At 50.3% G+C, this 23,059-nt stretch overlaps 1 protein-coding gene across 1 annotated transcript in view; it reads right to left on the bottom strand.

Moving 5' to 3' along the window:
• The window catches only part of Stk10 (serine/threonine kinase 10), a 93,096-nt gene that overhangs the window by 16,741 nt on the left and 53,296 nt on the right, over positions 1-23,059 (bottom strand). Inside the window, exons 5-12 of the mRNA XM_021176958.2 lie at positions 20,719-20,791; positions 18,714-18,908; positions 18,171-18,252; positions 10,954-11,088; positions 8,952-9,497; positions 7,068-7,198; positions 4,551-4,674; positions 4,060-4,239 (exon numbers count right to left, since the gene is read on the bottom strand). Of these exons, the coding sequence (XP_021032617.1) occupies positions 4,060-4,239; positions 4,551-4,674; positions 7,068-7,198; positions 8,952-9,497; positions 10,954-11,088; positions 18,171-18,252; positions 18,714-18,908; positions 20,719-20,791 (1,466 nt within the window). The remainder of the gene's footprint in view (positions 1-4,059; positions 4,240-4,550; positions 4,675-7,067; positions 7,199-8,951; positions 9,498-10,953; positions 11,089-18,170; positions 18,253-18,713; positions 18,909-20,718; positions 20,792-23,059) is intronic.

The following is a 23,059-nucleotide window of genomic DNA, read 5'->3' as shown; positions in this document are numbered from 1 at the left end:
CAGGAAGTAGCCTATGGGTCAAAGAGGAAGTTGCAGAGTATATTAGAAAAGAATTTGAGCCAGGCGGTAGAGGAACATGCCTTTAATCCCAACACTCAGGAGAGATATCTGTGAGTTCGAGGACAGTCTGGTCCAGAGTATGTTCCAGAACAGACAGACAAAAAAACCTATCTTGATAAACAAAAAAAGCCCAAACCAATCAACCACCACCACCAACAACTAAGCCAGCAGGGTCTTTCTTTTTTTTTTTTTCTTTCGAGACAGGGTTTCTCTGTGTAGCCCCGGCTGTCCTGGAACCCACTCTGTAGACCAGGCTGGCCTGGAACTCAGAAATTCGCCTGCCTCTGCCTCCCAAGTGCTGGGATTAAAGGTGTGCACCACCACGCCCGGCCAGCAGGGTCTTTAATACAGCACTTAGGTAGATCTCTGAGCTCAGAGCTAGCCTGATCTACCTAGCCTGTTCTATGCTGGCCAGTTACTTAATAAGACAGATCCTGTCTTTAAAAAAAAAAAAAAAAAAGAGCTGGGCAGTGGTGGCACACACCTTTAATCCCAGCCCTTGTGAGGCAGAGGCAGGCAGATCTCTGTGAGTTTGAATCCAGCCAGATCTACAAATGGAGTCCAGGACAGCCTGGGCTCTTACACAGAGAAACCCTGTCTCAAAAAAAAAAAAAAAATCAGAATCAAATCAATGCTTTGTTGCTAAGAGACTTAATGAGGGAATACTGCACGTTCCTCTCGAGACTGGGGACAAGGAAGAACTATTTCTATTTCTAGCTGACTTCCTGCTGGACCTGAGCCAGCACATAAAGCCAATAAGAGGTACATCAACTGCAAAGAAGAAATGAAACTGTTTCTGTGTATACAGGAAACCTCAAGGAATCTACCAAAACAAAAAAGCCAACCAAACAAAAAAACTAGAACAAGATAGTAAGGCTAGATACAAGACCACTGCACAAACAGTCATGTGGCTCTATCCTTTAGTAATTAGCTAAATTGACACTTTAATTTTTATTTTATTTTATGTTTATGGGTGTTTTGCTTGCATGTATATCTGTGCACCATATATGTGCCTTGTGATGACAAAGGCCAGAAGAGGGAATTGGGAGTCCTGCCCCCCCAGAACAGGAGTTACAGAGAATTGTGAACTGCAACCTGGGTGCTGGGAACTGAACCCAGGTCCTCTGAAAGTACAGTTAAGTACCCTTAACTGCTGAGCTACCTTTCCAGTCCCCTAAATTGATAATTTTCAAGTATCTTATAAAAGTACCCTCCCCAGAAGACATAAATGTAATTCTAATAAAACAAGAATGGATTTGTATACTAAAAAATTAAAAATCACTAACAGTCGGGCAGTGGTGGCGCACGCCTTTAATCCCAGCACTTGGGAGGCAGAGGCAGGCAGATTTCTAAGTTTGAAGCCAGCCTGGTCTACAGAGTGAGTTCCAGGACAGCCAGGGCTACACAGAGAAACCCTGTCTTGAAAAACAAACAAACAAACAAACAAACAAACAAACAAACAACCTGTCACTGGAGGCTCAGTGTTGTTCTGATGGCCGTTTCACCCAAATTGATAGACACAAAGGTAATACTATGATGTGAATGAAAAGGCAGAGAGGCGGAACAGCCAGTGACTCAGGACTCACACTACTTGATGCCAAGGTTCACCAGTCTGGGCTCACAGACACAGACAGATGAACCCATGCGATGTGCAGACCCTAAATGCACCAAACCAGATTGGCTCATCACGGTCGACTCCTTCTCCCTAAAGAACACTTGGCAGAAGGAGATGGTTATTTCCAACACAGTGCTGGGACAGGCAGGCAGCCCACAGCAAACCCTGAGCCCGTCCACACCTTACTCCTTACAGAATGATCTCATGGGGAAATACAAAACCAAGCATGGTAAACTTCTAAAAGACCGCACATCCCATTGGGCTGGGGAAGGATTCCTCCTTGGCTTCTTTAATAAGCCATCAAAAGAGTCAACCCTAAAGAAAACAGAGTTCCAGGACAGCCAAGACTCCACAGAGAAACCCTGTCTCGAAAAACCAAAAAAATTTAAAAAAAAAATAAGAAAAAAGAAAAAAGAAAAGAATAAACAAAACAATTAGGTTTGTGAGACAAGCCATGAGTGGAGAATAAATATTTGCAAAATAACATCTCATAAAGTCCCAAATATAAAGAGAATGTCAGAATTCAGTAAAAAGAAACCAATCTCCCAGCTAAATAAAGGAGCAAAAGAGTTTGGGACAGACACCTCACCCAGAAGTGGCATGCAGGCAGCAAGGAAACACAGGATTGGTTCAGAGCATCTGTGTGATGTCATCGCCACGTGCTCACCATCTGACTTCCAACCCCCACAAGCTTAGCCTGTCTCACCCTCTCTTCCATTTCCCAGGTTTTTATTTTTATATTTTAAAAAAGATTTATTTATTTATTTATTTATTTAATATATGTGAATACACTGTTGCTGTCTTCAGACACACCAGAAGAGGACATCCAATTACAGATGGCTGTGAGCCACCATGTAGTTCCTGGGAATTGAACTCAGGACCTCTAGAAAAGGAACCAGTGTTCTTAAGTGCTGAGCCATCTCTGGCTCCCTCCTTGGGTGCATTTCCTGGACTGCGTTACTGACTCCGGGGGGCCTGAGAGTGAGGATTACCTATGCACTCACAGGATGTCAGCGGGAGAGCAACAGATGGCCCCACTCCGTCCCTGAGCTGTGACACCCTCCAAAATGTGTGCAGACACTGTCAATGTCCCAGAGAGCTGGGGACAGAAGACTCCAGCTCAGAAACACAGATTTACATAAAATTCCTAAAGGAACAGTTCATTTGTGTACCTTGGCCGCTGTACCAGGCGTGGCATCCAGTCCCAGCCCAGTGACTGTGACCACTCTACCACACAACGTAAGAGCTAGACTCAGAACTGAACTTTCACAGCTGATTGCTTTGGTTTGGGGAACAGAACGTTAAAAGCAGCAATCGAGCACAGGGTCTGAGTTTCCTTTCGAAGGCATGGAAGATACTAGAAACATTCTGATGACAGTGGGAAGGGGCAGAAGAAGAATGAAGGCAGAGTCCTATGGGGCCACTTGGCAAAGAGGTGGGCCCAAGGACTCCTGGGACCATTTACAGTGAGCCCTGTTCTCTGGCAGACGGCAGAGAAGCTGCATTCCAGGGCAGTGAAGTCATTGACTGCATTGGCACCCCATTTTCCCAACCAAAAAACAATCTGGCTTTTAACTAAGAAGCCCCCAGGGTTCCTTGCAGCGATCTGGTGTGCAGGGCTAGGGAACTCTGAACCATTTATAAACTTAGCTGCATGACAGGGACAGATTCTGAGAGACAAGTCATTACAGAATTTCATCAACACGCAAACTGAGTAAAATCCCTCAGGGAAAACCTAGTGACCCAACCTCCCCCTCACCAGAGCTCCCTGCTTCAGTTACAGCAACCGACCATCGGCACAGAAGCAGCTGCAGTGCATTGGACAGCACGGAAGACCCAGAGCTGCCTGGGGGCCTCAGGAAGGTGTGTGTTGGCTATATGCAGGCTACAGCACCATATGGAGTGGTGGCCTTGAACCTTCTCGAAAGGACCCAGCTGGGGGTAAAAGCCAACACAGGAAAGGGGCACCCAAAAGACAGAGAAAGAACTACAAGTGTCATAGCTTTGTGACTGGGCACAAGACCCCCCAGTGTGGCTGCCCCAAGAAGGGAGGCTGTGACGGCGAGTTTTATGTCAACTTGACATAAGCTAAAGTCATTTGGAAAGCAGGACCCTGAACTGAGAAAACGCTCTCACCAGACTGGCCTGTAGACAAGCCTGGGGAGCATTTTCTTGATGGATGACTGATGTAGGGGGCCCAGCTTATTGTGGTTGGTTCTACCCCTGGGCTGGTGGCCCTGGCTTCTACAAGTAAGGAGGCTGAGCAAACCGTGAGGAGCAAACCAGTAAATAGCACCCCCCATGGCATCTATGTCAGCTCCTGCCTCCAGGTTCCTCTGCTGCCCTGCCCCCGTCCCGCTCCCCACCCCGCAGCCTTTCACCACCTCCTTCTTCATTTGCTTGAGTTGCTCTTGGAACTTGGCGTAGTCTCGATCCTGCTCCAGGCGGATCCGCTTGGCCTCCTCTTTGCGGCGCACGCTGTGGTCCTGCTCCATCTTCTCCACCTGCTGCTTCTGCTGCCGCTCCAGGTTTTCTAGCTCCACGTCATAGAATTTCTTCTTGGCCTGGAAGGTGCACAGACAGACTAAGAGGTATCCAGGAGCCACTTCATACCTCAGAGTCTGTTCAAGATCCAGACTTGAGTCCCAGCCCAGCCACCCTTTGCTGTGTGTCTCAGGGCAAGTTACTTAACCTCTCTGTTTCCTCTTCTGCACTGGCAGGACCGTGGCATGGCACTCCACACAGGGGAGTTCCTGTGTGACTCAGGGTCACTGTGACCTAACCACCCTTCTACGACTTCTACAATGCCCCCCCAACCCTCCACCTGAAGAAAACCCACAGGCCAGAAGCTCCCGGGGGCTCTCCTCTCACTCACATTGATTTCTTGTTCAAAACGTTTGTGCATCTGCTCCAGCTGCAGCTCGTGCTTGCTGCTCAGCTGTGTCTGGTTCCGATGTTCTTCTTTCTGCAGAAGCCGAAGCTCTCGGAGCTCCTGGCGCCTGCGGATTGACAGACACAAACGTTTCCAGTGGGAAGGGGGCCCCCCAAGACCACGGTATTCACAGTCTGAGCTGTGGAAGGATGGGCTGTGCAGCAGAATCTCGCTGACTCAGGCAGAGATGGGATCAAGATTCAGGCTTCATTCGATAACCACTGACAAAAAGGTGCGTGTCCTCCATATATAAAGAACACTTACAAATCAGTAAGGAGGAAGGAACTAACTACCACCCCCAAAAGTGGTATACAATATGGACAGACATAAAGCAAACAAGTGCAGAAACAAAAAAACTTTGATATGAGATACAAATATAAGAGAAAAATATAAAAGGCAACTATAGGTATATAGAAGAATTCATACCCCATGCAATACTGATATAAATTAGAAGAACATTTTGGAAGATACTGGCAATATCTTACAGCCTTTTGGCACCCCAGTTTCACTTCTGGATTGAATAAGGATTTTTTTTAACTTTTTTTTTAATACATGATTTTTTGTTTGTTTGTTTGTTTTGTTTGTTTTTTTCTGAGACAGGGTTTCTCTGTGTATCCCTGGCTGTCCTGGAACTCACTCTGTAGACCAGGCTGGCCTCAAACTCAGAAATTCTCCTGCCTCTGCCTCCCAAATGCTGGGATTAAAGGCGTTCGCCACCACACCCGGCTGTGATTTTTTTTAAAAGGATGTTTTTAACAGTGTCATTTATAATTAAATTTCATTCCACCGGCCAAGACTTGGAGGAAATCCCTGGAACATCCTAAACTATTTCTATTCTGGAATGCTGGGTGCTTCCTCCAAAGCAATGATGGCCTCTGCAGAGCCCTGGTCTCAGGGAGCTCCGAGCATCCTCATGACCACAACCAGCAGTCCCCGGAAGGCACGCTAAACACTGAAAACTTAGGCAGAATCTCACTTGTCAACTAGAGACCCAACGCTTGCAGCTTATCTGCCAAGAGATGCGGTAAGAGGAACAGGGTCCCCGGGAAGGCTGTTAGTGACAACAGGATCCTGTGAGGCTGCTTCAGGCAAGCAGCTGGCTTGGCCTTGTACCTCCCTTCTCGGCCACTCCTTCCCGTTCTCATTGGTCTGCCTCTGAGATGTTCACTGAATCCGACCTCTGCTCCCTGCTGGCCTCCGCCCCAGCCCAGCCCAGCCCAGCCCCGCCCCGCCCCGCCCCGCCCAGCCCCACCCAGCCTAGCCTGAGGTTGATAGTCTTGGACAGCCCCCACAACCCAAGTCAGTTTTATCCTTCAACAGCTAAGACCTATACAGTGGCCAGATGGGACATCAGGGCCTGTCACTATGTGTCACCTCCCCTCCTGCCGAGCCTGGAATCCTCCACCCTTCCCTCGCAGCACACAAAGCTCAGGTCCGACCCCCACAGACCACAGTCCCACTCTCCTTCTGGCTTGGAGTCCCGTTCTCTAAGGTCCCGATATAAATCAAGAGGCATCCGTCAGGGCCTCAGCAACTGCAGGTTCCCTCCACATGCCCTAGCTTTGGGGATTTCACCTCATCCCACAAACTCAGCTCAAGATGGTGGTGGGGAGGTCCCTGAGAACAGCCTTTGCCCAGCTCAGGCACTGACTACTGCATCACTTTGTGTATCCTCACAGTGTGCAGCACAACCACGAATTAGCCTGTGTATTGTGTTTGGGACCCTTAGGTATAAATGTGACACGGGGCATCGCTTCACACATCTGGATTTCAGTCTGCCCCACCCAGAAGAGGATTCAGGAGTGGATAGTTGGGTGGATGTAAGGATGAATGATAACTGAAGAGGCGGGTGGATGGATGGATTAAGTGGATGGTTAGACAGATAGATGGGTATAGACATGAGTACATTAATACATTACTATATTAGACATTAGTACAGACATGGGTAGGTGGATAGACAGATGGATACCTGGGTGGACAGGTTGGTGGGCAGATAAATGGATGGATGGATGGATGGATGGATGGATGGATGGATGGATGAATGGATGGACAAATAAGTAGAAGAAAATATAGATGAACAGTCAGGTGGTCTGTAGATGGGTGGGTAGACAGCTGGAAGAATGAGAGGACAGATGGACAGGCCAATGGATGGGTGGATACATGGATGGGGATTAGGTTGCTAGGCAGAGGAGCAGAGACATGGCTATGTGTATAGAGGTTGGGTAGATGGGACACTGGGCATGTGGATGAGTGAGAAGATGGACCAGTGACAGACAGACGGACAGATGGATGTGTGAGTACATGAAGGCAGGAGAAAGGGTCTCAAACACATTCTTTTGCCTCAGCCCCACCCCCCCCCAACTTCACGCTATGGACCGACAGCCGTCCCACCCACAAGGTCCATGCCTGGCACTCCCAGGGCACCCGCCCGTCCCCACGCTGATGCTTCCCTGGACTTGCCTGAGAAATCTCATCTCCTCGTCTTTCTTCTCATCCTCGCTGATGATCTTGGAGGTGGTGATGCTCACCTCCACACCATCCACCACAAACCGGCGGGTCCGTTTCAGGGTCTTATTGTGCAGTTTTGAGCCCTGGCAACGAGAACGTGCCGGAGCTCAGCTAGAGTAAGGTCCGCAGCCTGGGCTCAGAAGGATGTGGCCATCCATTGTCCCCCTTCCTCAAGCTTGCCAAACAAGGCCTAAGCATCTGGCCTTAGGCCACTTACCTTCTGCTGGGATGAGGCTCTTACCTCACTAAGGGCTTCTTGCAAAACCCAGACCTGACATAAAAACGAGCTGTGTGTTCACCCTCACTGACTGCTGCCAGCTTTGTGACCGAATAACTGCAGTCCACACAGGCTGCTTGGAGAGGACTCCCTGGCCCTCTCTAAGGTGTCATGGTGGTACGGCATGTGGTGCCCGTTGGAAATGTTCGGTTCTAACTCAGTTGAGGATTTTGAGAGGGGCCGGTACTGGTTTTCTGATGGCCTCTATCCTGCCCACTGACTCTGAATTTTCTACCAGCTCCAAAGGCCCTTCATACTAGAGCCTAACCCTGCCTCTGCTACATAGGCCAAGGGCTTTCCAGCCCCTTCAAGAGGAGTGAGTACACCAGGCAAGCTAAGAATTGGTTCCTTGCTCTCTATGCTTCTGCCCAGAGTATCTCACCTGGGCTCTCGACACTTACCGCCTTTTTTTTTTTTTTAATGGTTCTGGGGACTGAACCCAGGGCCACATATACCTAACGCAAGCACTCTACCATTGGACCACATCTCTGGCCCAACAAGTACAAGACACTTCTATATAAAAGCTGCTGGCCACGGTTGGGCAACTACATGACTATTGTGTCCGTTCTGAAGAAATAAAACAACAAGCTTCCAAGGATGCTCCCGCTTGAGCGAGCTTCTTTCTGCTCCAGCTGCTGCTACGGGGCTGTCAGCTGCTCCTACCCTCATGGCCTCGCACTTGACAGATGTGCCATCTTCCTACCATGTGTTTTGTACTGAGCAAATCTTAGAAGGTAACAGGGAAGTGCACAGCGTCAATCACTCTCTCCCCCAGATCTCCCACATCAGCTGTGTTTGGGGGTTCAGGTGGCCAACAGTAAGTTTAGCAGAACTGCTGGAGGCAGACAAGGAAGGGGGTGACTCCTCCTTGCTGCTGGACAAGGAGAGGGCTAAAGGCACACAAGGCCAGGAGCCCAGCCCAAAGTCTGACCACCTCCCTGTCTTCACCCACACAGCCTTGTGCCAGCTGCCAACTTCTTTGAGTCTCCGCTGCCCATTTGGAAATGGCGCGAAGGAACAGCCTTTTGGTTCTCTTTAAAGCATTTGCACAGGGTGGCTACACTATTTACTGTCACCCACTGCCAGTCAGGAGGTCAGAGAGGGGAGTGATAGCACCCTCACTGAATATATCTGTCAGCACTTGTCGCAGAGCTGCCCCCAAGCCAGGGAACCTCCAGTTCAGGAATGTTCTTTCCCAGTTTTACTGAACTCTTATCAAACTTTGAAATTCGAACCCACACTAACTGCATAACATTACTATCTTATACTGATTCAGTGTGGGGGGTTAAGCTATGAGGTGAGCTAAAAATCTTAAAGACCCAAATTCATGAATCCTTTAAAGTCAGAGGCTGTATGTGCGTGCACACACATGTGCATGTGTGCATGTGAGTATGTATTGCTAAGCATGCACCAAGATCTGGGTTCACCCCTGGTGCCTCTTACAAATACACAAATCAAATACAATGCAAATAGCTCCTGCCTGCCTTTGAGAATGGAACCTGAGCATGGCACATTGGCCAACATGCCTGCCCTGGCCCCAGGGTGACAGGTGACGTTACCTTGAGAGACAATGAGCCCGTTTCTTTGTTCAGTGACAGGTCAGCAGACAGGGAGGTGCCATAGTCCATGCTCTCTGAGGTAGACAGGTTGCTACAGTCCGAGGCCCTCTTAGAATGGCTTGGAGTGACAGAGCTGGGGAGTTCCAGGCCACCGTTGGTCAGAGCCTCGCCACCCAAGGTCTCCAGGGCACTGCTGTTAGGTCGGCTCTGGTTGGCCTTTTGGGACTTGCTGGCTGCAGGACTGGGGTTCTCATCCTGGTCAGTGATTTCTTTCTCTTCATCCATCTGAATTCTGGCATCCATGGACAGTGGCCGGGACTTCCGGAGGGGAACAGGCACCTTTAAGTCATTGTCATTCTTGGAGAGCCCATCTGCAGGGCTGGTGGTTTGGAGGGGTCCATCCCCAGAGGGTTGGCTACAGGGCCCGTTCACAGGCTCCTGAGGCTGGCTGGGAGGCAGGGGGGTAGAAGAATTCTGGAGAATCTTGTTGGAGTTGAGGCTTGGCTGACTTACATTGGCAGAGTCCTGAGTGTGGTTGACCAGGGGCTAGAAAAGAGCCAAGGCTGAGTTGCTGGGGCTCCATAGTAGTGGTTTAGCCCCATAGGTGACAGGCCAGCAGAGCAGCGCAGAGCAGGGACCACTGAGCCTCGTCTCCACCACTCCCCACAGTCTTTCTTAAACCACCAGAGCGAAGTCTCCACTCCTTTCTCTACTTGTAATTTCACCTAACAGCTGCTCCTGTCCTCTAAGGAAAACAGACTGTGGCCCAGCAGACTGTCACAGTGTGCGGCCTTTTCTTACCCAAGGCCAGCTCTCCCAATTTCAACACATACTGGCGATCTGATTTGTTTCTTTTGGTTTTTGAGACAGGGTCTCAGATATTCAGGCTGGCTTTAGACCTACTGTGTAGGTGAGTATGACCGTGAACTTTTGATCCTCCTGTCTCCATCTTCCAAGTGCTGGGATCATAGGTGTGTACCGCCATGCCAGTTTTAGTTGGGCCAACATTCTACCAACTGGGCCACATGGCCATTTTAGTAATCTGACTTTTCACGTTAACTGTTGATTTCTAGATGGCAACTAGGTCACATTGAAAAATTACATAACGGATTTCTGAGTTCGAGGCCAGCCTGGTCTACAAAGTGAGTTCTAGGACAGCCAGGGCTACACAGAGAAATCCTGTCTCAAAAAAACCAAAAAAAAAAAAAAAATTCATAAAGTGCCAATCAATCAACCCACTTAGGGCTGTCTTCAGCCTGCCTGCACCATGTATTCCCCTTTTTGTGGGGTGGAGAGTATTGAAAATGTTGCTATGTTGAAACCAAATACTGATCTCTATGGATCAAAAATAGATGCCTATTTGTGGCATGAAGATGGAAAGAAGGCTACAGGGGTGACAATTGGGTATGGGGCAGGGGCCTGGGACCTCTTCCATCTGAGTAAGAACCAAAACCAGATTTTTGTTTTAAATGTTTCCAATGAAGCCTAATTCTAATTAAAAAATTTTAAGTTAGAAATTTAGTGAGCCAGGCACAGTAGTACACACCTACCCTTAATGTAGGCGCTCAGGAGGCAGAGGCAGAGGCAGGCAGGTCTCTGAGTTCAAGGTCAGCCTGGCCTACATAGTGAGTCCCAGGCCGGTCAAGGCTACACAGTAAGACTCTGTCTCAACAGCGAAAACTGTGAAGGTCCTGGGGGGTGGGAGTGGGGAGCAGTCAGCTCTGTGACAACTCAGCCCTGGTTTACTGGGGACTCTCTAGGGAGAACAATCCCCCAAGAGGAGCCCCTGGATTAGATTGAGTCCAGGGAGCCTAGGACAGCTCTGGGTCCTGCATGCTCCAGAACTTAGACCTGGCCAGTTGCTCAGCCTCACCTGGGCACCCTAGGGTTTCAGGGGACTTCCAACCAGCTGGCCCCACGAGGCAGAAAAGAATCCTCCCCCAGCCTCCCTCCCAGGGGCAGCTGGGGCCCACCCATCCACCCCCATGTTTCTCAGACTTACCGGAACAGCATCCACAGCATCCTCCTCTTCTCCGTCCTCCCTGCCATCCTCAATCTCCTCCATTACCTCCGCCTTTGCCTCGGCCACCAGCTCCCGAAGAGCCTTATTGCTGTTGACTCTGCTGACGAAGGGATGCTGAGGAGAAGACACACCTCCGTTAGAGCCATCTGGAGCCAGGTGTGGGGCTGGAATAGCTGCAGGACTTGGTCCTGAAGGAACAACTCTGGTCCCAAGGCAACACGTGAACTTGAAGTTGGAAGGGGAACTCAGAAGCCCTGCAGGAGGTCAGGAAGCCCTGCATGTAGAGGGAACACCTGACTCTTCGACTAAAGCTTGTGTGACCCCGAGCATGCCACTCCTCCTTGCTGAGCCGTCTCCAAAGGACAGACAGACAGACAGACAGAGACAGTCATGCTGAAGCCATGGGAAGTCATGAGGATAAAGTGAGACGATTCATGTGAAAGTGCCTTGTAAAGTCAGGGTCCAGATCATGTTCGTCCTTGGGATGATGTCGTCTGTTTGTGCTAGCCTTGCCCCTGTTCAGAGGTTTCATTCCATTCAGTTCTGTTGCTGTAGAGAACCCGACTAATATACAGACTAAATATGGTTTATGTTCTGATACGGCCATAAGCCTACGGAACACAGGGAGTATATAGTGTGTGACGCTCCGAGTTGAGAATGGTCCCCATAGACTCATGCTTGCATACTTGGTCCCCTGTTGGTGGAACTGTTTGGGAAGGACTAGGGGGTGTGGCCTCACTGGAAGAGGCTTGTCGCTGAAGCTTTGGAGTTATGTTTCTTTTTTTTTCAATGTATTTATTTATATACTTTATGTACATGGTTATTTTGTCTGTATGTACGTTTGCACACCAGAAGAGGACATCAGATCCCATGAGACTACAGTTATAGATGGTTGTGAGCCACCACGTGGGTGCTGGGAATTGAACTCAGCCTGCTGCCATGCTTCCCTAATTGATGGTTACGAACTCTAACCCTCTGTAACTGAAGCCCCCAAGAAACCCATTCTTACATAAGTTGCTTTAGTTGTGGTGTCTTATCACTACAATAGAACAGTAACTGAGATGCCCTCCCATGTACCTACACAGTCTCTTCAAGGACAGAATTCTGTGATAAGGAGCATGGCTGCACATCCTAGCCCTGAACTAACTGCTAATTTAGCTTGCTTCAAATTGTATATGTGGCTATCATTGTGGGCTCAGGTGTGTGCCTCTCACAGACCCATCCTCTGACTAGGCAGACATCGCCTTCCTACTTACTCAATAAGCTCGGTAACTTTGTGTCACTATGATTTACTTGTCTTACTTTTTTTTTTTTCTTTTGAGATAGGTTTCCATGCAGCCCAGGCTGGCCTCAAACTCTCTGTGGCCAAGGATGCCTTGAGCTTCCAGTCCCCTGGTGCTAGGATCACAGGCATGCACCAATATACCAAACTTATGCAATGCCAGGGGTTGAACTCAAAGGGGCATGCTAGGCTAGTAGGCTAGTCGTCTACCAACAGGGCTACACCCCACAACCCCCAGTCTCCAGAATTATGCTCTGCAGCAGATGTGATGATTCATCCCCTGCACTGAGCAGAGGTCCCGAGGCTCAGCAGGGTCAGTGCTTGGGACAGATGCTCAGCGGCATCTCTATCGTGATCTCCACCCCGACTCCTTTCTGATTCCACTGCCCAGTCCCACTGAAGGACCATCCTGCTGCTGCTGGCCATGTGGGGGGTGTTTCCTGCTCTGGGTGACCAGCTAAGGACAATCTTGCCTCTGTTGTCTTTGGGCAGAAATATCTATTTGGTTTTTAGAAAGGCAATGTAGAGTTTCCTGGCAGTGACTGAACTCTAAGGGCATGCTTTTTTCTTTTTTTTTTAAATAGACCTTATAAAACCCCAAAGCTAAGGTCTGGGGATGTTTGGTTAGCCTAAAGCACCCTGAAGAAGCACCATGAAGAGCAAATACGCAGATATCTCCTCCCTGGCACAAGGAGTGGCCACAGTGGGACCACTCAGCCTCCTTTGTCATGAGGGGCAGAGGGAGAGGAACACTGGAGGCTGAGGGGTGTCGCTGGGTTGGATTTGCTCATCTGGAGTTCATGGGAAGAAGGCTCTGCTGAAACCCACTGCTGTTATCAGAAATCTTATTTGTGGATGAATGGTGTCAACAAAAATGTTGGAGCATTCTTTCAATGACTAAAAATGACATTTCTGACACTTTAAGGACACATTCAGGGGGCTGGGGAGGTGGCTCCTCAGTTAAATTCACTGATTGCTCTTCCAGAGGACCCAGGGTCGATTCTCAGCAACCACCTGGGAGCTGACAACCATCTGTAACTCCAGGCCCGGGGAGCTGGTGCCCTCCTGTGGTCTCCATGAGTGCTGCACACAGGTACACAGATCGACACGCAGGCAAAACACGCCCCCTCCCCCCATATTAAAACATTAAAAAAAAACATATTCAGACCTGGAAAATTCCATGAGAAACTATTCCTTTCCATTTGTGCATTTAAATGTTCCAGGGGCTGGTGAGATGGCTTAGCAGGCAAGCCTGAAGACCCAGGTTTTAATTCCCTATGTGCCAGATGATGGAGAGAACTGACTCCCACAAGCTGTCCTCTCATCTCCATGCTATGCCATGGCGCATGTGTGCCCTGCCCAGTACACACAGAAAACCAAATCAAACAAAAGTTTCCTTTGTGTCTGGGTATAGAGCAGGAGCAGTGGCTTGTCTAATGTGTGTGAGGTTCTGAGTTCAGTCCCCAGCACCATAAAAACCAGTCACCAAAGCCGGGCGGTGGTGGCACATGCCTTTAATCCCAGCACTTGGGAGGCTGAGGCAGGCGGATTTCTGAGTTCGAGGCCAGCCTGGTCTACAAAGTGAGTTCCAGGACAGCCAGAGCTACACAGAGAAACCCTGTCTCAAAACAAACAAACAAACAAACAAACAAACAAACAAAACAACAAAAAACCAAACAGTCACCAGTGGACAGGCAGCAGGCCACTCCCTGCTCAATTTGTTCCCCTTGAAGCTACAAATGTCATGTCTTTAAAGAGCTATGTCCGCCACGTTTTCTTGCACCCATCTGACCTCAGTTCATCTAATCCAGTGGAACTGTGAATTTCCTGCCCAGTTACACAGGAGTTATTCCTGGAGGTGACCTTATGTGCCAGGGCCAGGTCAGGCCTTTCACCGAAGGGAGTCAGAAGACCCACGACAGATTGACAGGCTGGAGGCTGGTGGGAGCTTTGTAGTCTCTCTGTGGCCTTCCTGAGAGGGGAGCTGTCACATCCAAGCTGGGACCCAGGAGTCGTGTGGGCAAGGTTAGGGAAAACCCCTGGTACCGAGTGTTAGGCAGAGACACAGCCTCTAAAGACCCTGTGCCAGGCTTGGGACTGGAGGCCAGAGCCTGTGCCTGGCAGACAGCCTGGTAGGCAGGCAAAGGAAGCGAGGAGGGAGTCTGGGCGGCATGCACAGCCTTGGGTATGGTGAGCCACTCACTCCCAGGTTACTCTCAGCTCTGCTACCCCCACCCAGGAGCTCGTTACTCTGGCTGCTGCATGTTTCCAGTGGTCCCCAGTGGGCTTCTCACAGAACTAACCAACGGGTCACTGGGATGTGCAGGGTTAAGTGTGCTGACGAGGTGACGGGAGCCAAAGCCACCTGGGATTAAACTCCAGCTCTCACAGACAACCTGGGCAAGTCAAGAGAGCCTCTCTGTGCTGTAGTTTGCTTATCTGCAAAGTAGAGATAACAGTTTGGCTGTTCTGTGTGCTCTATAGTGTGTATTCAAAACAGCATCATTACTACCAACAACACCATCATAATCACCATTAGTCCCATCACCACCACCATAACCCCATCATTGTAATCACTATCATTGCCCAACAGATGGCGCCACCATTACTGTCCTGACTGCCATCACCAGTGCCACGTCAGCAGCAGGAGAACAATTTGGGCAGCCTCGTCACACCCCCTGCCATTCCTCTACCAGAACATAGCTCTCTGGGAATGATGAGAAGAACCAAGATGCCCAGAGTGTCTGAAACCTGTAACACGGTGACCTGAGCAGGACACCACAGGACACTGCTCTGTATCAGCTAAGACAGACGTGGCACAAACCAGCAGTGCAGGCCAGGGTTCTCAGAGTACAAGGTTTCACCAAGGCTTATTGATCAGATCCTGCTTATTGATCAGATTAGTAGCTCTTGAAGGGAACCATCTGCTCTGCCTGTATGGAGCTCAAGGTCCCTGGGAAGAGCCATTCATGGAGGCCCAGTTAAGCAGGGAAGCTCCCTGCAAGGGGCCCAGGGCAGGTAGTTGGTGTGTAAGCGGCCCTGCCAAGGCTGACTGGGCCATGATTTATGTTTAAGCTCTGAGAGACAAGGCAGGGAGGGACACTGCCGCCTCAGCCTACCACCTTTAGTTGGGGTTGTAGAGACGACTTTCCACCCAACTCAGATGCTGAGGTCCCTCAGAGAGCTGGACCCAGAAACCTCCCAGAATGGCCAAACAGCAGGCAAACACTCCCTATGCTGCCCCAGGCATTCATGACTCTGCAGAAGGGTGGATCAGAGCTGCCTCACTGTCTACCCCTCCAGGAGGAGGGATGGCTGCTCAGAGCCAGCTCTGCTGAGGGCTCCAAGATGCCAGCGTGGAGGAGGCAGTGTGCAGTGTGCCAACTGGCACCTCTCTTCGGCCAGGATCTCTGCTGTCACGAAACACATGTCCTTTCCAAGGCTGATTTTCTCTCTATGTGCTGAGAAGCCACTAGGGGGCGATGCTCAGATCAAAGTAAGCTCCCCTCGCCTGCCTGCCTGCCGCCTGCCCCTTTCTCTTTGTTTCTGTCTTTCCTCGTTTCCTTTTTCTTTTTAATTATTATTTTTTAAAAAACTTTATTTCTGTTCTACGAGTACAGGTGTTGTGTGTGCACTATGCACATGCAGCGGCTGTGGAGGCAGAAGAGGGCAATGGATTCTATGGGGCTGGAGTTACAGATAGTTGTGAGCTACCGTGTGAGCGCCAGGAATTGAACCTGCATCCTCTAGATAAGAGACCAGTGCTCTTAACCACTAAACCATCTCTCCATCCCTGCTTTGGACTTTTTTCTCCACTTTCCTCCACTTATTAAAAGCAGCTTCCAGAGTGGCCAAGTCACTAGAATGAGGACAGGAGCTGTCCCTGACAGCTGTGTGACCTTGTGCTAGAGGTGCCTCTGGTCTTGGCTGTGGCAGCACATGGGGAGCTGTTTGCATGGCAGCTGGAGTCAGAGAGTGCCACCATAAATGGGTGGGTGTGACCTTTCAAGGGACACCTCTAGTATCCCAGCCATGCTGTACCCCTAAGGGTTCCACAGCCTTCAAAATAACACCACACGCCTGACCAGTGGCCTGGCCCACCATGATGGACTGAGAACCTCCACAACAAGGAGCCAGAATGAATCTCTCCTCTATGATCCTTTTACTGGGTGTTGTCTCTGCAGCAAGAAGGGCAAGTACTAGCCATGCCAAAGAGGGCTCTGTTTAGAGGGAAGACTGGAATCTGTTTACAGAGTTCCTCTGAGAACACACTTTCAGAATGGCAGAACCAGTAAGGTAGCTATTATCCGAGTGAATGGCGAGGCAGCTCCAAGAGTGGCCGCATGGAGGTGGTGCATTCTGGGCCTGTTCTGAAGGCAGAGGGAATCGTACTCGTGATGAGAGAGGGGTGGAGAATGAGAGAGAGTGTCAGGCTGCTAGGGACGAGATGGGCAGTCATTGCAGAATGCACCTGAGGAGGGGGCTGAGGCTCAAGTGACTCTGAGCATCCAGGGATATGCAGAGACAAAGGTCTGGGGTCAGGGGGAGACTGAACTTGAGACACGAAGCCAGGGGCCCCCACAGGCTGGCTGTGATCATTCCAGCAAACAGAAGGAACAGAGAGCCCAGAGCTCACCACGGTCATCAATTGTGCTAGGTGAACAAGGCAGACAGGGAGTGAGCAGTTGGCTGTGGGGGGTGGGGGTAAGGGTGAGGGTGGGAGTGGGAGTGGTCAAGAAAGAAGGTGCTAGCCCCGGCATGATGAGTGACAAGCCTGAGCTCCCTGCTACCTCCAATTCATGAAAACTGTCGCTGAACCGTTAGTGAGCAGGGTCCGCCTGAGAACAGTTTCACGTGAAAAGCATTACACACAGACTTCCTGGCTATCCATCCGACCAAGGGAGAAATGGAGGCACAGAGGGAACTCCTCACACCCCTCCCTAATTTCAGATCCAGGTTACTAACTGCAACAGGACACTGGCCAGGGACAATTGTGCAGATGAATGACTGAGCCACCAGCTCTAGTGAGTTTCGGTGGCTTAGCCACATGGGATACAAAAGGACAAGGATTAACAGATACAGGGCTGAGGTGCCCACAAGATGTGTCCCAAGCTGCCATTCCAACCAGATGACCTTGGGCAGGGACTTCTCCTTTGAGTCCACTGTCCTCAGCTCTGGCAGACTCCTGTATCCCTCCCACCCTACACTTTAAGAGGTACTGGAGAAGCCCCAGCCTATTTGAGGACACCTGGGTAAACTGAGACAGACCTCCTCCCCCCTCTGCCCTGTGCTTTCCCACTGCGCACTGAGAATCCCCTGGCAGACACTGCTTCAGCTAGGAAGTGGAATTCCTGGCTCCTGCCAAGGCTCCGGGTGACAGCTGGTCTCTGCCCTGACCATGTCAGGCAGGCCGGATGCTCCGGCACCGGAGGTGCCGTTTACAGGAAGCAACTGGTCCCAAGTGGCTTGGGGCCTTTGCACCTTACAGTGACAGCAGCTCCGTCTCCCAAACAAACACACCATGCTGAAAGTGGGCCTTGAGGAAGGCCACACATTTGATTTTGAACCAGAAGTGTAGAAGGAAAGTCAGAATCTCCCATCCGATGGATCCACTTCTGTTTTTTTTTTTTTTTTTTTTTTTTTTTTTTTTTTTTTTTTTTTTTTTTTGAGAAAGGGTCTCTCTAAATAACAGCTCTGGCTGGCCTGGAATTTGCTAAGCTCCTGGCTGGCCTTAACCTTGCAGTGATCCTCTTGCCTCTATGAACAACCCTGTGCCTGTCCCAGGTGCTGAACTTAGAGGTGTGAGCCACCACATCTAAGAGTTCACCTGACACATGGAGCATTCCTCACATTGGGTACCGAACCTCACAGCTTGCCGGTGCCTTTGAGAAACAATGCAATGAATCTCTCTCACCTGCAGCAGCTGTGCAGCGCTGGGCCGGGTTTCTGGGTTCTTATCCAAGGCTATCTTCAGAAAGTCTCGGAACTCCACAGACCTGGAGGACAGGTGTAAGTAAGGAGTGAGCCACAGCCCGGGCACCACACACCCAGGGTTGGGTGTGTGGAGACAGGGTCCATGGGACAGCCGTCTTATCATGCACACCACTGTCCAGGACACAGACGTCTAAAAGGAACATAAGCTGGGTAGGGAATGAGCATGGCAGTGTCAGAATCTAAACCTAAGTCCCCATTCCCAGCCCGGCCATATGGCTGATTGGGCTCTGATCCTGTTCTCTATGTCCCGGGACATAACGGGATCTCGTCCCGGCTAACTGGCCTTGCTCTCGTGTCTACGGTTTTGTATAGTTCAGGAGGGCAGTTCAGAAAGGCCTGGAGGTGGCCCTCTCCTCCGTTCCCCCCATCCCCGACTTTAGAGTCCACTGTGCACACGCAGACCCCAGCACCACACGTCTCTGGAGTGGCTTCAGACCCTCCAGAATTACACAGCTCTCCTTACCACTTGGAGGGTGTAAGCAGGGTAGGAGGGTCCGACTTGGCAATCTTGAGCAGGACCCGCATGGGGTTGAGCTCGTGGTGTGGGGGCTCGATCTGCGCCATCTCAATCAGTGTGATGCCCAACGACCAGATGTCAGCCTTGTAGTCATAGGGGGCGTCCTTCATGGTTTCACACAGCACCACCTCAGGGGCCATCCTGAGCCAACCAAGGAACAATAAGGGCTAAGAATTGGGGCTCCGTGGATGCCGCTTGTAGCTTCGGCGTCTCGAACACCACCAGCACCACACTGGAGGTTGGCAGTATTTGAAGCCATGATTTGAATTACTGGCATCCTATTGTCTTCCTCAAGGGTCTCGGCCCGCTGCAGTTCCTGGAGCCCGCCACAAGGTGGCAGCAGCCATCCAGAACAGAGTCCTGGGGAAGGGGCAGGTAGGTGAGGGCAGAGGGGCGAAGGTTCCAGCAAAAACCAAACAAGGTAGGACAGTGGGGTAGACAGAACAGGACATCACAGAGAGAAAGGGGGATGGGAGAGAAGAGAAAGGAATAACGGGAGGGGTGGGAGAGAAAGAGTTAAGAGTAGTAAGCAAGCAAGGAAGAGGCTGAACACCATGGCCAATTGTAAAAACAGAACACAAAGTAATCAGGTGTGAAACTGAGTGAGAGCTTGGGCTTGGGGTGTCACCTGGATGCCTGAGCCAGAGCCTGGATGCCTGAGCCTTGATGCCTGAGCCTGGATGCCTAAGCCTGGATGCCTAAGCCTGAGCCTGGATGCCTGAGCCTGGATGCCTGCAGCCTGGATGCCTACAGCCTGAGCCTGGATGCCTAAGCCTGAGCCTGGATGCCTACAGCCTGAACCTGGATGCCTAAGCCTGGATGCCTGAGCCTGGATGCCTAAGCCTGGATGCCTGAGCCTGGATGCCTAAGTTTGAGCCTGGATGCCTGAGCCTGGATACCTGAGCCTGGATGCCTGCAGCCTGAGCCTGGATGCCTACAGCCTGGATGCCTAAGCCTGAGCCTGGATGCCTGAGCCTGGATGCCTACAGCCTAAGCCAGGATGCCTAAGCCTGAGCCTGGATGCCTGAGCCTGGATGCCTGCAGCCTGGATGCCTGTAGCCTGGATGCCTGAGCCTGGATGCCTGAGCCTGGATGCCTAAGCCTGGATGCCTGAGCTTGGATGCCTAAGCCTGGATGCTTGAGCCTGGATGCCTAAGTCTGAGCCTGGATGCCTGAGCCTGGATGCCTGCAGCCTGAATGCCTGAAGCCTGGATGCCTGTAGCCTGCATTCCTGAACCTGAATGCCTGCAGCCTGAGCCTGGATGCCTGAGCCTGGATACCTGAACCTGGATGCCTGCAGCCTGAGCCTGGATTCCTGCAGCCTGAGCCTGGATGTCTGAGCCTGGGCCTGGATGCATAAGCCTGAGACTGGATGCCTGACCCTAGATGGCTGCACTGCAGGTGTGGGAAGGTGGGGGCCCAGCTCCACACATCTGCAGGCTGAGGCCAAAGCAAGACTTCAGGTGTCTTCCTCTACAAGAGAGCTCTCTTCTCATAGGTGGTTTTTATTTTAAGTTATAGTTTTGAAAAAGGACAAGACACAACAGGCGTAAGAGAGGCCCAGGGAGATTTCTCATGAGGACAGGAAGTGAATTTACATTGTTCTCATGTAGCCCCGCCCATAGCCAGCACCCTAAACTCAGTACAAGTGTTAAACAAACCAAGAGCTGAAGCACCTTTGCAGGGACTGGGTTTAGTTTATTAGTGGGGTGCTTTCCACTGTAACCCCAGTTTACAGACGAGGGCGTGGGGAAACTAAGCCACTTGTGCTAGGCGTAGGAGTACCCAGAAGAGAAGCAGACACTAGACACACACACTTTGAGCGGCTGACTAGGGGCTCTGAACTGGCACCGTGTGTCCCACACACAATCCACCCAGAGGCAACTAACCACGGGGTGTTAGGCTTGCCATGTAGCCTGCTAATCAGTTCCCCAGAGGCCCCGCGACTCACCAGTAAGGCGTTCCTATGAAGGAATCTCGCTTTTGCAGAGTTTTCACATTCTTGGCAGACACACCAAAATCAGCTGCAAGACAAAACCCTACGATCAAATCATGGTCGAGGGAGTCTTCCCCACCCACACCCTTTGAGTAAAGTCCTAGGTGTGGTGTGGACTCAGGAACACACTTGCGGAACTCGGGAATGAGGCAAGCATGCTTTGGGACTTTTTGTTTTTTTGTTTGTGAGACCCTGTCTTAAAAAAAAGGGGGGAGGGGCAGGCTCATTTGATATAGTAATCTCTTTTTTTTAAAGATTTTTTTTTTGTAGAACATGATTTTAATATTTTCAACTGTTGATATTCAACAAACAGAATAGTTATTTTAAGATATACTTCATTGTTTTTAAAGATTTATTTATTTATTTTATATAACTACACTGTAGCTGTCTTCAGACACTCCAGAAGAGGGTGTCAGATCTCATTATGGATGGTTGTGAGCCACCATGTGGCTGCTGGAATTTGAACTCAGGACTTGTGGAAGAGCAGTCAGTGTTCTTATCCGCTGAGCCATCTCTCCAGCCCCCGGCCCAGTAATCTATAAATCCAATTAAGAATCTATAAAATAGGGCTGGTGATATGGCTCAGTGGGTAAGAGCACCCGACTGCTCTTCCAAAGGTCCAGAGTTCAAATCCCAGCAACCACATGGTGGCTCACAACCATCTTGTAACGAGATCTGACTCCCTCTTCTGGAGTGTCTGAAGACAGCTACAGTGTACTTACATATAATAAATAAATAAATCAAAAAAAATTTAAAAAAAAAAAGAATCTATAAAATAACACTAAGTACAAACAACTGCAATACTCATCAGTGTGCTGTTCAAACACACAGTGGCAACCAGAGTTACATAACCGTCATTTAAAAAACAAACCTTTGTGCCAGGCAGTGGGGGTGCACGCCTTTAATCCCAGCACTTGGGAGGCAGAGGCAGGCGGATTTCTGAGTTTGTGGCCAGCGTGGTCTACAGAGTGAGTTCCAGGACAGCCAGGGCTATACAGAGAAACCCTGTCTCGAAAAACAAAACAAAACAACAACAACAAAAAAATTTCCTTCTACTGTGTGGTAGGACTAAGGCTGTTCATGCCAGTGTAGTCCTCACACCCTTGTTATCACTAAATCCACAATCCCCAGTTTGTCCTGGATCGAGGTCCCTAAAAGTCTAGGGGGCTTTTCAAGCGTTCGAAGGTCGAGGCATGGAGCTGTCTGTCCAGGCACAGGAAACTACACAGAGGATGGTTGGGGGACCAGGGTGTTATAAACTAGACAGAGAGCCACAAGCACTGTGACACCCAGTGTTGGCTTCCTCTCTGTGACACAGGGATGCTGACCCTTGGTCCTTTAGAGCTCAGTTAGGGGCTGTCCTGAGGATCAAATTTACATTTACAAAATGGCTCCACTCCCAGCTTAGGCCGGCATGAGTCTCCATACAGAAGACTCCAAACAGGAGCACCTCGCTACTCCCAAGGGCAGGCCTACCCTGAGAACCTGAGGCCTTAAGAGACTGAGGTGAACAAGCCTCTCCTGGGAGTGGCCATGAAGCAGATCCCTAAGCCCCAGAGTGAAGAATGGTCATAGGTACATGTGCATGTGTGTGCACGTGTGTGCGTGTGTGTTGACCAGAGAAAAGGGACAGGACCAGGGCTGCTAAGGGTGAGATTCAGACACAGGGGGCCCTCAGCCTGCTTGGAGAGTGGCCCCTCGAGGGCTCCTGGTAAGAACGGGGATTAGGTTTTTCTTCCAGCTAGGTCAGCCTGGAATCCTGGGAGTCTGTTTTCCCACAAACATTCACCATGGGCAGGACATGTCTCCTGTCTCCTGGGAAAACACTAGTTGAGACCTTGGGGTGAAGCTTCCAGAAGTTGGCCATCCCACTCCCACCCCACTCTACAAGAGGGAAGGGGAAATGGGAAACCACCAACTTCCACAATGACAACTGCCCCCAGGGCCACCCCGGATGCAGGCACCAAGTGAACTTTTAGGGGAGCTGTTCCTTCTTCCTCTTCACAAAAAGGGGCCCAGTGTGGAGGGTGGGGTGGCTCCTCCCAGCAGCCCAGAACTTCAGGCATTCCTTGGACATTCATTGGGGTGACCTGTGCTGGAGTTCATGAGAGAATCCCCTGACAGGGTGGGCAGCCATCTTGACCAGACTCTTCTCATCAAAGTATGAGTCTGTGTCTGTATTTTAGAATAAGTTAGAAACAAAACAGCGGGTTTAAGAGACTCTCCCGATAGACTGAAACTTCTTTTTCTTTCCTTTCCTTTCCTTTCCTTTCCTTTCCTTTCCTTTCCTTTCCTT

The sequence above is a fragment of the Mus caroli genome, chromosome 11 (assembly GCF_900094665.2).
Source record: "Mus caroli chromosome 11, CAROLI_EIJ_v1.1, whole genome shotgun sequence".
Taxonomy (NCBI): domain Eukaryota; kingdom Metazoa; phylum Chordata; class Mammalia; order Rodentia; family Muridae; genus Mus; species Mus caroli.
This window is presented reverse-complemented; position numbering and strand designations above follow the sequence as displayed.